The sequence below is a fragment of the Pogona vitticeps genome, chromosome 3 (assembly GCF_051106095.1).
Source record: "Pogona vitticeps strain Pit_001003342236 chromosome 3, PviZW2.1, whole genome shotgun sequence".
Classification (NCBI taxonomy): Eukaryota; Metazoa; Chordata; class Lepidosauria; order Squamata; family Agamidae; genus Pogona; species Pogona vitticeps.
Window position 1 is genome coordinate 6,340,350 of NC_135785.1, and position 16,508 is coordinate 6,356,857.

Sequence of the window (16,508 nt, forward strand, 5' to 3'; positions counted from 1 at the left end):
TAAGAGTTTGATACGAAACTTAGGACACTACAAAATTTAAGAAAGTTTTTCACATGTAAGAAAAAAGCTTCACCAGTTCTAAAACATGTCCGGCCCTTATCTTTCTGTATATGTTTATTTTTTATTTATTTATTCACTTAAAATATTTTTGCCCTGCCTTTCTCCTTAAAAGGACCCCAGGTGGCCTACATAAAAAAAATGACAATCTTTCAAAGTGAAAAACAATAATTATGCCAATATTTAAAAAGAATTAAACAACTATTATATTAAAACAGTAAATAAAATCAGTAATATAAACACATCAAAAACAACAGAGCACAACAATCAATTTAAAAAACTCCTCTCAGGCTTCCAGACTATTAAAATGATCCTTTCAGAATACTGAAACAATCCTCTCAAAAAAAGAGTCTTACCTCTGTCAGGTCCCCATTAGGTAATATCGCCAAATCAGGTCTGAGACAGCAGTCATTTAACACAGTGTTGTATCTGGAGAGGAAATGTAAAGGCAGTCAACAATAGCAGCAATCCCTGGTGTTAAATTCAAAGGAACAATAACTCCTTTGTATTATTTCAACCATCCATGGGAAATGGGACTTATCTAATTGAATAAATAAAATTCGAACACACGTTACATTCATGTGTCCTTTTTAAAGGAAAGGTGTTCAGTCCCAGATAGAACTATGACTGCAGTAGATAAATTACAGCTACTGCTTGCTTGAAGTGTTTACATACCATAGACGTCATAAGCACAACAATGGACGTCAATGAAGGTTATCTGAAAAATGAGTAGCAAGCTAATATACTGCCACTGGGCATTTATTGGCCAGGTTGCTACAAATGCTGAGCCACAGTTTAGTAAGGCATGCATGAATCTCTCTGAGACTAAGCACAGCCTCTGACTAAGCACAGCCTTCTCTTCCCACTCCCCCTGTGTGAGACAAGGTGGTCTCCTTCCAATTTCCAAAACTCCTAGTTTGTACATATGAAACAAATTACTGTTGGGGGAGAAAAACAGGCTCTGCTTTTCAAGCAGACCCACAAAACAATCTAAGAATTGCTTAGCAACTAACTAGAGTTTGTGTTAAACTTTCGTTCTTGCAATAAGCCAGGAATCAAAGCAAGCAAAGGGAAATCCTAGTTAAGACATCCTGGCAGCGACAGGGGTAGAGGAGTTGGGAGAGAATGGCTGTCTTGACATAACCCCATCATCTTTTAATCTTTCCACCAAACACAAGTAAGCAATCCAAGTTGGTACAGAACGGCTTATATTAAGCATGCAGTGGCAGTATCAAAATAGCCTGCATGAAGTAGCTTTACTTGCTTACACGGAAGAAGGGAGCATTAGCAACAAGCTGTTACATAACAAAAGCCTACAAACCTTTCTTCCTCAAACTCCTTTCCAAAGAGGATATTGTCCCTGAGTGTGGCATTGAGAATCCACGCCTGTTGGGCCACATAGGCAAAGGTTCCGTCTACAGCTACGCTGCCCTCCAGTAGAGTCATCTAGAACAAAGAGCCGGAAATCTCCAAATTGAAGGCACACCAGAAAACACCCTTCCTGCTTCCTGGCCGCACTTCCTCACATTAAACTCCAAAATAAAAATCCAATCACACGTTTGGAAATCAACATTCACTGTCACTTCAGGAATTTTATTCCATTTTATAATTCAAGTCTGATAAATTGTTTATCTTGTGGATTTGCAACCCCCCGAGCCAGATACACTTCCTTGCCAAGAAGGCTCATAAGTGGAAGGCAAAGAACATGAGCCAAAGTGATGAGAACGAAGATGCTAAAGTGATGCTCTCACCTGTCCTAAAATTGCGGAAATGAGTGAGGTTTTCCCACTCCCCACGCTGCCACAAATGCCGACCAGTTTCCCCTATATGAGAAAGAAAGACACGGTATTGGGTAAGGAATCAGTCCTTCACACCAGGAAAGCACAATACTTATACAGTTCAAATGTTTACTAAATTCATGAAAAACAAGCATAGGGAATAAAAAGAACCACTAGACTGTATTTGACAATAGGAAGATGGGGGCGGGGGGGATTCACACTACTGTGATTTAAAGGTAGCCCTCAAACGTAAACCCTTTTTTGCTTAGGCCAACCACTTTGGTGGTCGGTTAGCCACACCTCCTGCATCAAACTAGCAAAGTTTCCAGTTCTGAAGCAGAAAAGCAGTCTCAGGCTAGCTGTACAACCTTATGCAAGTGATTTGGAACAAGTTCCCTGACTTTAATGAGATTTACTCCCAGGAAAGATTGTTACTTAAGATAGGAAAAGGAGTCACTTTAACCTTTCCCTTATTACATGGGGGGAGCTAAAGCCCATCGTAATCCTACGTACAGGAACATCACCTGTTTGTTGGGGAGCTGCAGCAAACCACAGCTCTCCAATAGCAAGCTTATCATGCTTTTTTCCCAGAGGTTAAAGATACTTCATTTGTGAATGGGCTGAGCACCAAAACAGCATCGCAAGGGTGCAAAATACCCACATTATTCTTTGCAACTCCAAGAAAAACACAGCATTCTATTATTTTAGGAATTTTTTGATCCCCCCCCCCCAAAAAAAAAGGTTTTGCCTCCTCACCTTTTCAATGTCCAGGTCAACATTATAAAGAACTCTCTGAAGCCGGACGTTCATCAGCTGTGCTTGCTTGTTCTCCTCCTCAGGGCTTGGCGGGTCATCACTGTCCACTAAGAGGTGGCCCTTCTGCTCGGCAAGCATCGCCTGTTGTCTCTCCTGCTGCTGCTGCAGCTTCTTCTCCTTCCTGCTCCTGGCCATCTTGTCTTTTTTCATTTTAGGGGTCATCTTGGGTGAGCTCTGGACACTGGCATGGGAGGATTCCCAAGCCAGGGTGGCATTTTTCACTTCTATGGCTGTGTGAGGACTGGCTGGTTTTTTCTTTACCATATGAACCTCTTCCATTAGAAACAAACTCTGATAGGAGTTGTGAGAGAGGTGCAAAGATGAGACACCTGGTCAAGACTGAGGGAGGGACACAAGCCTAGGGCACACTCACGCAGCAAAACACATCAGGCTATACAATGGGAGGAAGCTGAAGAGCAAAAGGTAGCTCATTAGTGAAAACTAACACCAGATCCATCAAAGGGCCTGGCAATCCATGAATGTGGTGGTTCCCTGACAGAGAGACTTCTGAAAGCTACAGAACTCCAGATACCAATTTGGTTACAGAATATTGTCATGTTCAATGTGGTCTGTCCACCTATTTCTTGTACTTCAGGCTTCTAAGATACAAGACAAGATGAGGAAGTGGAAGAAATATCTGCTCATTAAAAATATCATGAGGCTTAAAAGGACAGATGTGTTCCCTAGCATGTGCCCACTAAAATTCCCAGCACCAAATTCAGTACTCTTAAGAATCTGACAATTTATGATCAAGTCTGGAGGCAACAGATCACTGTTAATAAACAGAGGCTCTATATCAAGTTTTCCACCACATTCATCTGTGCAAAAACATCATCAGAAGGTTACACAAGGAAAAAAAAGTTTCCAGTCAGTTCAGCCTCCATTTCCAATAAAGAATCTCCTTCCCTTCTCAGTTCTTATCACAGACACAGTTTTGGGATTTGCCAGAAAATACTACACAGATCAGCAGGCTGAAAGGCAACATCTCAGAATTTTTCAATTTTTTTCGTCTTTCACCACAAGGGAAGACAAAGCCTAAGTGAGAAGCCGCATGGGGGCCCCCTTCCAGGCCCTCTCAGATACTTCAAGACCCCATGCTTTGAAAACAAAGCAAAAAATGCTATTAAGATAGCAACATGAAATGTCAAAAGACTCTGGAAGCATAACTAGCCACTGTGGCCATGTATGTGCTGACCTTGTTGGGAGGGGCCAAACCTGCAAGTAACCAGATATCAGATCCAATTATTAATAAGGACTCACTGGCCCCAAAATACAGTGGACCCTCGACTTACAGACGGCTCAACTTACAGACTTTTCGAGTTACAGACTTCTCTGGCTGCAATATTTAGGTTCGACTTACAGCCGGAGAATCGACTTACAGACCAGAAAAAAAAGCCAAAATGGAGCAAAAACAGAACAATAACGGCCAGTTACAGATTAATCGGTTTTCAATGCATTGTAGCTCAATGGAGACTCGACCTACAGACTTTTCGACCTGCAGCCAACATTCCAATATGGATTAATTCCATAAGTCGAGGGTCCACTGTAGAGCCAGGAGGCTGAACATGGGCCTCAATGGCCAATCCTACCCCTTAAATGATTCTGACAATGAATATGGCCATGGAGGGGAAGGTATATGTGGGGGGGTATATCTTCAGTATTTTAAAATGAGTTTGCTGCCCTATGAGATAGCGAGTGGCTCAAATAGCCCCAAATGAGGGATTCTCAGAATTTAATTCTACAAATGTTTCAGATTTCTAATTCTAGCATGCCTGAGTAATTTCATGCTGGCTAAGTTGTAGCACAAGCCATGGTTGAAGCACAAAACATCTGGAGAGCTAAAGGTTGAGAACCACTGGCCTGATTGACCTGGCTGGCCTATAGAATCCCTGCAAGACCTTGCAGGCCCAAAGGCAATTCAGTATTCAAATGACATTATCAAATGATTTTTATCTACCTGCAGCCCTACATAGGTAATTCTGGGGACAACCCCATACTGAACTTCAGCTAATCTGGGGCCTGTAAAAGGAGAGCCATGTATACCATGAAGCCCAAGAGACAAACAGGAAAGAAGGAATCGACTAAGTTCTCAAGCGTATGATCTTCCCGGCCGAGACCTGAGAAGCTCTCTCAACTCACATGCCACCTGATGAAGCCCAGCAGCTTGAGCAGCTCTTAGCATGAATGAGCCATGCACTCTAGAATATGCCACAGAAATCATCTTCGAGTCATAGGTGTTATACAAAGAGTTCCCTGAAGTCTGAAATCTTTGTGACTGTCATGGAGCCCTCTTTATGGCTTTGTCTGGAATCTACAGGATTACGCATGGGTCCTGCACTGCCCTGCTTTCATGTTGGTTAGGCTCATGCTTCACAGGACCTATACCTATTTTTACCTGGATGGCAATGTGACTGAATAATGGGAGTGAACACATTTCAGCTGCTGCAAGTTAATCTATTATGGCCAAGTGGGCCCCTCAAGAGGCAAAAGGTGCAAACGGCACTCACTTTCAAGCATCTACCTCACCAAAGGTAAGCAGAACAAGATGATGGAAACTCACCTTGAATCTGTCAACGGCAACAGACGCTTCAGACAGAGACTTCACGGAAAAGGGTGTGACTTTCAGAGCAAAGGTCATTGAATTGAACACTGTAACCACTGTAAAGGCCTGTAACAGAAATTGGAAGAGTTATTTGTTTGCCTTTTTTATACCGCAGCGTCTACTCCCAGTATTCACATACCCATAAGAATTAAGAGCTAGACAGCAGCAGCTGCTGAAAAAATGTCTTCAAGTGAAAACCTGTGGATTGCATGTGCTACCGGGACCAGAGAGAATGGACAAAGGAAAAAGAAGTTTAGGGAGAGTTGGGGTGGGAAATGCAGCAAACAATTAACCTGTTGATGTGCTAACAGTATCAGAGACAAGGAACTATGAATTTTTATTTATTTACCAGATTTTTTTAGCCGTGCCATTACCAATTGTCTCTGAGCGGCATACAACATCAAAACTTTAAAAACATTTAAACCATTAGAAATAGGCAATATTATAATAATATCTTATATTAAAAAGTCATTAAAACATTAATATTAATAGATCCTGCTGCTCATATGGCCAGCTAAAGGGTACTATTTAATTAAAATGCTGGCTAAACAGAAAGGTCTTTGCTTGGCGCTGAAAAGCCAAAAGTGTTGGATCCAGGCGGATCTCTATAGGGAGGGCGTTCCAAAGTTGAGGAGCAACAGCTGAGAAGGTCTTTTTTCGATATGCCACCCCTCTCACCTCTTTCAGGGATTGCACCTTCAGAAGGGCCTCCTGGCCTGATCTTAGAGGACAGGCAGACTCGTATGGAAGAAGGCGGTCGTTTAGGTAACCAGGTCCTAAGCTGTTTAGGGCTTAATATGTCAAAGTAAGCACTTTGAATTGGGCCCAAGCAGCAACCGGCAGCCAGTGTAAATTTTTCAGAACCGGCATGTTATGAGTCCATGCGGCAACACCACTTACCAGCCGCGCAGCCCGGTTCTGTTCCAGTTGCAGTCACTGGACCGTCTTCAAAGGCTGCCCCACATAGAGCGCATTGCAACAGTTCAGTCTGGTTGTTACCAGTGCATGTGTGACTGTTGCCATGCTCATCCAGGTGAGGGTGAAGTTGATAAAATCGCAGCTGTAAGAAGGCACCCCTGGACACCAAGTCCACCTGGGCTTCCAAGGTCAGACCCGGGTCAAGGAGCACCCCCAAGCTGCAGACCCTGTCCTTTAGGGGGAGTGTAATCCTGTCTAAGGCAGGGAAATGGCTCTTTAACCTATCTGGTGGAGCACCTCCCAGCAGCACTCCTGAATTGTCTGGATTGAGCCTCATATATTGACCCTCATCCAGTCCATTATTGAGTCCAGGAGTTCACAGCGGCGACTGCCACACCTGGATTGGTAGAGAATGAAGGTAGAGCTGGGTGTCGTCAGCATATCGCTGACTCCTCAGTCCAAACCTCCTAATGACCTCCTCCAGCGGTTTCATGTAGATGTTAAACAGCACGGGGGACAGTATAGAGCCCTGAGGAATCCCATGACATAACCACCATGGATCAGAGCTACTGTCCCCCAGCACCACCTTCTGGACCCGATCAGCCAGGTAGGAGCGGAACCACCACAAAACGGTGCCTCCCACTCCCAACCCAGCCAGCCTATCCAGAAGGACACCATGGTTGATGGTGTCGAAAGCCGCTGAGAGGTCCAAGAGTATCAACAGGGTCACACTCCCCCTGTCTCTCTCCTGGCAAAGGTCGTCAAACAGGGCGACCAAGGCAGTCTCCGTTCTATAACCCAGCCTGAAACCCAACTGACATGGATCTAGATAACTAATAGCAGAGAAAAAGGCCGCAGCTGCATTAACACCTTCCTAACCATAATTTGGGACTAACTATCAGCCTTAAAGTGGACCACTGTGTTTTTCATAATATCTGCATGCACCAACATGTTTTTGTTTGCTTGTTTTTTGTTTCTTGCTTTTGTTTTTTTGGAAGAAGAAGACAGTACATTCTTTCATCACAAGAATAAAGCAGCAGGAAATTCAACTGCTTACCGAATTAAATTTTTGCCAGCCAAGATGAGTCCCAATCCTATTTGCCTTCAAACTTTATACTGCATGAATGAAATGCTACAGGCAGGAATGTACGTATTTGCTTTCTAGTTTGTTCTCAAATCCTGGACGGCAAAACCTATAAGCTGAATCCCTCTTGAAAACTGTATATTAAAACAACAGGCTTCTATACAAGGAGTTTGCATAGGGAAGACAGCATCCGTTTTCCTTCCCATCTGTCACAATCTGAACAGGAAAATTTATTTATTTATTTAAAATATTTTTACCCAACCTTTCTCCTTTAAAAAGGACCCAAGGTCGCTTACATCACTAAAATACAGTATTTAATAATCAAAGCCTCTCAGTGTACCTGCTATGTCTTACCATAGCACATTTATTTTCAGTTTCACATTATCAATTATTTCTCAGTTTCACCGTTCATAATCAGTCATGAAACCTATGCTAGGGCCAAAGGCTGCCAGTTGTTAACCTGGAATCTTACTGTCATGGTCTTTTCATGGCATAGGCAACTCATGTGAATATCTAAATTCTAAGACCATTTTGGAACAAAAAAAAAAAAAAACCAATAAAAATCCAGACCTGCAGAAGGTCTTTTCCCATATGTGAAGTTAATAACACCTACTTCCATGACGCATTACCTGAACTGCTGTGAGGTCATAGCCAAGGATCATATGGACAGAGAACGTCACCACACTGGCAATAACCACAACTATGGGAGCCACTCCTACAGTGATACTCTGGAAATATCCAGCACGCTCCAAGATCTTGCGTTCCTCTTCTCTAATGTCTGCAAGTACAGAGAGCACAACTCCTACATGTCAAGCTTTAAGAAGCACGTTTGTGAAAATCAGTAATTACAGAACAGAAACCTCTTAGAAAAAAGCACATGGAGAACAGTTGTTGCAAAAGAGATCTTGTTACTTTTGCCACGCTGCCCATCACAACCGGTTGTGAAATTGATCCCACAAACAGTCCTCCAAGGAGGGGAGGTCTGCTTGCAAAATGACTGCACCATTTGCATATTTTCCAAATAAGAATCCGGACTACAGATTCATTATTCACAGCATCACCTATACCTTCAAAAACCAAACTGCAGAGAAGAACAAGTACAACTACTTAAATGACAACGACCTGTTATAATTTACATCAAAGACAAGGAATGTAGCTGTATTTTCCGTTTGAAATCATTACTACTGAGTAGATCATTTTAATATTAGCCCTCCCAGGTAAGAAAGTTAGAACAGTTGTCTTTTACATTAGGATCAGTCATATATGTGTAGTAAGCTAAGGCAAGCCTCGTTTCATATTTGACATTAGCCAAAGTGGAATATTGGCTGTACAGTTTCTCTTTACTGCCTGATCCCATGAGAAGACATGACATGAAAATACAGGCATCAGGGAATAATAAAGAAAACTGACACTCACTCTGAACATTCTGAGAAAAGGCTTTGACCCAGGCATACATTTTAATGAACTTAATATAGTTCAGAACTTCATTCATTTTCTGTACACGCTCGTCAGTTGCGGCGACACATTTCCTTCTGAAATAAGCTGTGCAGCGGGATGCAAACATCTGAAACAAAACGAGGCATCGTAAAAGAGAAGAACTGCCACAGGATCATCTTGGTCAATGAAGAGAGAAAAAATTAAAGCCCTTGTATTTCCTGAGTTTGTAAACATTTAAAAATTCTTCTAACAATGCAAGCTAATATACTGTTTCTCGGAGGCAAGTCCACTATATTTGGTGTTCAGACTGAACCCTTGTCAATTCAGATCTACCAAAAATGATAGGCCAGCATTGCCACTTCTTCTTCTACCTTATATTCTAAACACATGCCTTCATAATCATGCTCCTCTTTTAAAAAAATAATCAAGAAAAGTGCCCCCCCTCGCAATGAACAGCAACACTGTGTTCTCTCCCGATACTCTGATGGAAAATGAGAAGCAGAACCTCTAAACCAACATTAGAGTAGCATAAGGCAACTGCTGGATAGCTAATTGGTTTAGGCGTCTTGACAGGGGCTTAAATGAATGATCCACAGGACCCCTTCCACCTCTGCAATCCTAAAATGATTATCATTATCATAAAGAAAGGAGATGCACCATTCACTATTTTTCTGGTGGAACACTTTGCCTTTGCACTATTCTCAGTGTATACATCTTGAGATCATTTTAAATACATCAAGTGTCAGGTCAACTATCCCCAACCTGTAAAAACATTAGGTAATAAAGTCACAGCTTATTCTACTTGACTTCCCTGTAACATTCTTCTCATTCTTTAGAAGAATGGCAGCATTCATTTGCAGTTTTTTTTTACACTGACAGTGATCTACTCACCATGGCTGGGTAGAAAAGGATAAACACTGCCGATCCCAGGAAGCCTGTTGGTCCCAGAATAATAACACTGTAAACCATTCCAAGGATAGCAACAAGAGGACCTCCAGCCAATAAGCTACCCACAGCTGCAGCTTCATACATTCTCTGTCCATCGTTCGAACATACATTTATGAGCTGCAATAAATAAAGGACACATGAAAAATCTCTATAGTCAAAAGACAATTTTTAAAATTCTCAGAAAATTTCTTTTATTTCATATTATTAAATAGATATGTTTTGAGAAAAAGCAAGTGTGACTGATTAAAACAAATTCAGTAATGTAATAGACAATTCATTACAATCAACAAAGGCTAGCAGCAGAAGAAAGAAGCAATTAAAAAAACTGACTGCATTAAAAGATCTTCACCTACAGAAAGGTGAAAAATGAAGATGCTCAAAATTTTCCCAGCAGGGATTGCCACAGTTGCTGAAAACCCAGTTATATATAACCAGGAGAGGTTCTCTGAAACTAAAAGGAGGAGTTGAGCTGGTGCAGTATTGGAAGATGGTCCCAATAAGATTAAGTGGGCATTCCAAAGGTCACTTTCGAATAAGTACAACTGGGCTTGTTTGTGGGTTGGGTTTCTTGTTTTCGGTTTGGTTTGGTTTGGTTAGCCTCTCTGATTTTGTGATATTTACCAACTGCACAGCACACAGAGACAGTGGAAAGGCCTACCCCGACTCATAATTACAGGATTCTGGATAAAAAAATGTCATTATAGTACCAGCTACAAGCCATGCATGCTAGATTCAAACAGAGCATTTTACTCAGAGGATATGTGGGTCCCCACCCCACTTCCCCCAGATCGTTTCACCACAGTGACCACAAGATGCAGCTCATCTTACCTCTCCCAAAGACTTCTCCTTTATATTTTTCAGCTTCAGTATTTTCTTAAAAACCATGGTAAGAACAGCACCACGCAGTCTGACCCCAGTGCGGTAATTTAATGCCCAGGTTAAAGCCAGGGACCAGGAACGCACTATTTCAGTCATGAAGAGACCAAATACCAACAATAGGCTGTACTGTAGGTTGGGCTCTGTTTGCTGTGTGTATTCAAGGAGGTGTTTCACAACAAAAGCCTACAGGAAGAAATGCAAACCTGCATCAACACCCCAACATGCCAGAGAAACCATTCCATCATTTCATGTTAAGTTAGAAATAAGGAGCTCTTTTATTTCCAGTAAATAATTTGTCTGGCTAATAGGGAAGTCTTTAGACAAACAAGAACTGCCAGCTGTTTTGTAACACCTGCTGAAATCAAGCAGGAAATCAAATTGACTAAGTATGGGGAATGAATTTGGAACTTCCCAATTTGGTCCACCAAACTGCTGCTCCTTCACATTGTCTGACTTAACACAAACCTGACAGTTAGCCGAAGCAATCCGTTATCATCGTATACTTTACAAAAATCTGTACTTAGGCAAACACTGAACCTGTTAAAAAGATTTACTCCTTTACATGACATTAAGACCTTTTTATTCTTGGTTTCAAACGTGCTTATTTGATAAAAAGGAACAAATGTACCTACAGTTGAACTGGGGAAGAGTGTGAGAAGGACATTTTGCAAAACATTCCTGAAAATAAACATCAGCAGTTTAATAGTAAAGAAGAAGACAAGCGGCAAAAAAGGGGGGAATCAAAGAAAAAAGAAGAAGAAGGGGGGAAAAAAAGGGCAAAGGCGATACCATCAATTAAAAAGAAGAAGACAACCCTTCACCCTTACCTCCCTGGCCCCCACCCCACCCCCAAAAGACAAAAACAAGGTTACCTCGAAATCACATTTGAAACACCACCTGCAGAAAGAGAAAAACAGCTCCAAACCCACAAATCCCTCATCACGGGTCATGTCAAAATGTACAGAACAGTACTTCCAACTTGTATTCATCAGCAATATTAAATACTAATAAATAGAAAGCAGTATCTTTTTTTATTATTATTATTTAAAGAAAAGCACCACCATGTCAGAATGAATAACATCTCACAGACACTTACAAAAAAAAAAAGAAAAAGTTTTGTGGAACACATACAATCTATATGTGCAAGAGAAAAGTTATACAAAACCTGAATCCAACATACAGTCTGGCTTCCAACACAAAATCAAGTTAAACTTCACATACACACAAAAAGTAAATCATACAGGAAAAAGCAGGACCAATATTGGTCGTTCACAACGTCCGGGGAAGCTTGATATTTGCACGGCTAGTCAGGAAGACTTCCAAGACCCAGGGGCGTTTCTCACATTTGGCTTAAGAGAGCTTTGCTACAGTAAGGCTTTCCAGCGGGGCTTTTCTGACATCGATGCCTAGAGATCCTGTTCTTTAAGCAGAGCTCAGAAGCAGCTTTGCCCACCACAACATTCTGAAACCAAGGAAGAGTTTTGGAAGGCTTTCAGAGTTCATGGGAAGTCCCCTTGACTAAAAACAGGAGATCGGAGTTCTGTGCAACGCAAGAACGGATGGAAAACAAAAGCACACGGCTTCAAGCAAAGGTAGCAGCTGCTCAATCGAACAGATTAAAAATGAAGGTAGAACAAACGTGTAAATCCTGAAATGGTGAATTCTGAAAGCCACAACTGAGACCTGAGCTGTACAGCATGTCTCTCATGAGTTTTCACGCGCATGTTATGAACCAATTGTCCATCATGTTCCCAAAGAGCATTGAAAAAGAGAGAAGTGAATCTTAGGCAGCTTCCTGATCAAAGTGCAACAGCTCGTGTTCCAGCATCACACTGTGCCAGCTTTTTCCTCCACTGGGTTTCTTTCAAATTTTTGGTAGTTGCGGCATTAACAGCTACACAGCGGATTTGCTGTTGTTTAAGACGTTTGGCTTCTTTTCTAACATCCAATCCAACAAAGGCAACTGAGTCACTGAAAGGATCAACAATCCTTTCATGTTTTCCATTCATAAGCCAACGGGCTGACAAGAGCTACCGTTCGTTTTCTCATACACCACAGTAAAGAAGGAAAAGTCTCCAGGATATGTAGGCAACACCAGCCAGAATTCTCTTCTCTCCTAATAATTTAGAGTAACCTTTTTGGGGACACAGAATCTGCGGTCCCCCAAAAGAACAACAGATGTTGCTCATTCTTTTTTTCTTTTTCTCTTTCTTTCTTTTTTTTTTTGAGACTTGAAAAAAAGTAGTTTTAGAAATATTAAAGGAAAAAGAAACAGACAACATTTGCAGTCTTAACATATCACATTTGGTTAGAGTCAGAAGAAAAACACCAGATATAACATTTAATTTTTAAAAACAATAGTTACCAAAAACTAGTAGGAGCATGGAAAAAATATTCCTTGGATTATCACGGTAGTAGGTATCCTTAGCTTCCTGGCTGTCTTAAGCATTCCCATTGAATAAATGTCACCTTACCTTTCATCTTGGAGTAGGATTCTGCCCAGCTTGACTGTCTCATTCTGATCGCAGAATACAGCCATCCTGGAAATTCTAAAGAACAGCTTCTGTCATTGGTTTCACTACAGAGAAAGATTCCCCCAAACCACATCCAGTGTTTTACAGCACAAAGCAAGCTGTCACTGGAGCGGACCTGGAAGAGCAGGAGGCTCACTTCAGTGGGCTCCTCCATCCAACCCCCCACTGCCCACAGCCCACCATACCGTCTTCAGAAACTAAATGAAAACTCATATTGCCATGTTTTGCAGTAATAACGCTTACTAGTCTTCCAACCAAAGCCACTTCTGAGCTGGTGGATGTGCCTCGTCATCCATGACCAGATTTGAGAACACTGGCGGGACACAGCCACAAGTCTTTGCTCCAAAATGAACGTGGAATGTTTAGTAGCCATCTCTATAGAAAGTATTCCCACTTTACTTTCTGAATCCGAAAGGATATTAGAAAAATGTACGCTGTCTCAACTCAAGGAAGGGCAAACACGAGTTTGAAAAGAGCGCCAGAAATGAATTTCAGAAAATACCTCCTTTCAAGAACGGATTGGAAGTTTGGATCTATAAGAAACTTACAAACAAGGATTACCTGAATTGTCGGCCAGAATTAGCACAAGGAATTTCAACAATCACATTTCCCCCTAAAGAAGCATAAGATGAGAATGGCAGTTTGCAGAAAAGTTTCAAATTTACTCATCAGGACAAAAAGTCAAAATAGTCTCTTCGTAGCTACCATTTCTACGTGGGGGGAAAAGGGTTTCGATTTAAAAAAAATAAACACATTGATGTTTCAACAGAGACAGCATTTAAGCTTCAAAGTAAAAGGGAACAGGATGATAAAGAACTCCTTTTCCTCCAAGTGATGAACACCAGTAGGTTTGTTTTTTTCCATTCAGATAACAAGGATTACTGGACAGTGAAGGATGTAGACAGGTTGCACATCCCAATCTAAACTGTGTTCTGTTCAGTTCCCTCCTGATTTGTAAATTTGATCTGTCTGCTTCCAATTGAGTAAGGCTAAAGACAGAGACAACTTGGCTGCCCATTCTCTGGTAGAGGTTAGGAGCATCCACAGGCCCTGTAGTGAAACAATGACAGAAGCTTTTCTTGGGGGAAGCTGGTTCTGTTAAAACCTCATCTTACTGGCAATTAAAAGCACATCCAGTAAAACCTCTTACAAGCGTTTTAATATTCATCACAAGCTATTAACAATACCCCAAGCAAAACTATTTAGTCCCTTCTTAACAAAGGAAATGAAGAAAACATGTGCAATTTAAGGAAATGGGTGGGATTAGGGGATATTTTTTAAAAAAGACAAAAGACAAGACTGTTTTTTAACATTAACCTCAGCTGTACTTACCCAAGCACTGAATCATCCCGCTTAACAGCGCATTGAAATGTGCACTAAGAGCAATAACACTGCTGCTACTCCTCAAGGGAAATTTGCAGAGAATAGATTTAGTCAAGATGTCAAAGGAAAAAAAAAACCTTGCACCGCACGTGCAACAAACAGGTGACAAGAAAATGGTGTGAATGTCAAGTCCTACATGCCGCCCTCTTGTTACCAACTAGAAGCAGCAGGCAACATCCTTCCACTCATGGCACCAGAAGGGAGATCTATCCAACCAAGCCGGAACTAGTTCTGCAGAATTCCTCTGAGCCCTGTTCCCTGGGAATGTTACAAGCTGATCTAGCAGCACTCTCTTCCATTTCTTGCAGAGAAACCCAAAGAAAGGGACCTACACAGATCGACTTTGCTGTTAGGTTACTGGTCTCCGCCCTGAAAATGTAATCCCTCTCCCCTAACAAGGCACCTGGTTACAAGCAGTAGAACACACCACAAATGTAGAGAACAGTCTGAAAACCCCAGCATTCTGAAAGGGCTATTTCTTCTATATAAACTGAAAGGCAGCATTCTAGCTAATCAGAACGCTTAGGAGATCCTCTGTAATGAAACTTGAACAAATTAGCACTGGCCATGGGATCAAGCCCATTCTAGATGGCAGACAAAGGATGGATAGTACTTACTGGTCCACTGAAGCCAGCAAGTTGTGTGACCATCAAGCACACTATGGAAATGATGACTCTGGTGCGACAGAACACCCACACAACCCTTCGGAGAGAGGCATCATCAGGCCCCTGTTCATGCAGTTCTTGATGCCACAACCTTTCTAGCCTGCAACATTAAAAGAAACAACTCTAACGATCTTTCTATCAACAAAGACAGGAAAAAAAACTGTTTTTAAAAATAGCAATTCAATTATTTCTTTAAAAACAGATTTATTAAATGAAAATAATAAATACTAGTCATGGTTACAAGAATAACTAGGTTAGTAATAAATAACAAGTGATTTGGCCTTGTAGGTAGTCTCTAAATAGAATCAGGAAAGGATGGGTGATACTTTTATTAGACCACTAAAATCTCACAAACAGAAGCTAACTTTTTGACAGCCAAAGACTTCACCAGGCTAGGTATTATGGAGCTGGGGGAGGGCGAGAAAAAAATAAAAATTCCAAAACCCAAAACCAAGTTCTAAAATGGATGTTACGCATCTGCTCAGAGGTAGAAGGTTTCAGTTTTCACCTCTGATAGGGTGGATCAGAAAGCTTACTTTGAACTTGCTGGACAAAGAAATGCCAGTGGATAAATTTGAATTAAACTCAACCAATTAAGCTGAATTGACTTAAATCTTTCCACCTGATTTTTACCTCATACATCACATAATCTACCTTATATAAAATCTAATAATTTTGTGCAGAGAAAGGTAGATAAAGCAAGATCTCCAATAATGGAGCCTTTAACAAGCAAAAAATGTGAATGATGTCCAATTCATTTATGAACACAAGAAGGAAGAAAAGAAATATATACATGAGACAGCAACAGACAAGATTTTGGAAAGGCCTTCAACCAACATCTCACATAACATTTCACAGCAGGCTCTGCTAAGCACTGGCTATCTGGAACAGGAACCTCTGTAAGACAATATAGAAAACTTTTACCTTTTAACAAAGCAAGCAATGGCCACCAGCATGAACTCTGAAACCTATATCTCTGACTTGTGTCTACACCCTGCACTTTGCAACATACTTTTTACTTTTTAAAAAGAGACCTGGTACAGACATCTGCCAGGACTTTTGGAACCTCCATATGTTTTTTTCCTCCACCATCCACAATATATGGAAGCACAGCGTGATGAAAACTGGCATAGATCAAAAGCTTGAAAGGGTGTTTTGGTGGTGGTCTAATAAAGGTATCACCTACCCCTGCTTTTGTATTGGATAAGGCCCACATGACTTTATTTGCTTTTTCTTACCTTCGACAGTTAACTTCTGAAGACTCATGAGTTGACAAAGGCCAGACATCTTCCGTCCCTAGTTCTCCTTTTTTGTAGGCTATTCGTGCCAAAGGAGTGAGCCACGAAAAGGTCATATAGGAGAAAAATCCAGCATTATCAATTGGATGTGGATGCCTATAAATAACAA

The 16,508-nt window shown here is 41.3% G+C and overlaps 1 protein-coding gene across 6 annotated transcripts in view; it reads right to left on the reverse strand.

Annotated features, from left to right (window-relative positions):
- Positions 1-16,508, reverse strand: part of ABCC5 (ATP binding cassette subfamily C member 5) — a 69,265-nt gene that overhangs the window by 20,879 nt on the left and 31,878 nt on the right. For 5 of the 6 annotated variants that reach the window (XM_020813514.3, XM_072996306.2, XM_020813510.3 and 2 more), the window contains exons 4-14: positions 16,340-16,495; positions 15,054-15,201; positions 10,469-10,702; positions 9,584-9,757; positions 8,672-8,819; positions 7,885-8,033; positions 5,212-5,319; positions 2,592-2,942; positions 1,809-1,880; positions 1,379-1,503; positions 414-486 (exon numbers count right to left, since the gene is read on the reverse strand). In XM_020813514.3, the coding sequence (XP_020669173.3) occupies positions 414-486; positions 1,379-1,503; positions 1,809-1,880; positions 2,592-2,942; positions 5,212-5,319; positions 7,885-8,033; positions 8,672-8,819; positions 9,584-9,757; positions 10,469-10,702; positions 15,054-15,201; positions 16,340-16,495 (1,738 nt within the window). Of the gene's footprint in view, positions 1-413; positions 487-1,378; positions 1,504-1,808; positions 1,881-2,591; positions 2,943-5,211; positions 5,320-7,884; positions 8,034-8,671; positions 8,820-9,583; positions 9,758-10,468; positions 10,703-11,151; positions 15,017-15,053; positions 15,202-16,339; positions 16,496-16,508 lie in introns of those variants that run through there. The other variant, XM_078389741.1, reaches the window with a different exon arrangement.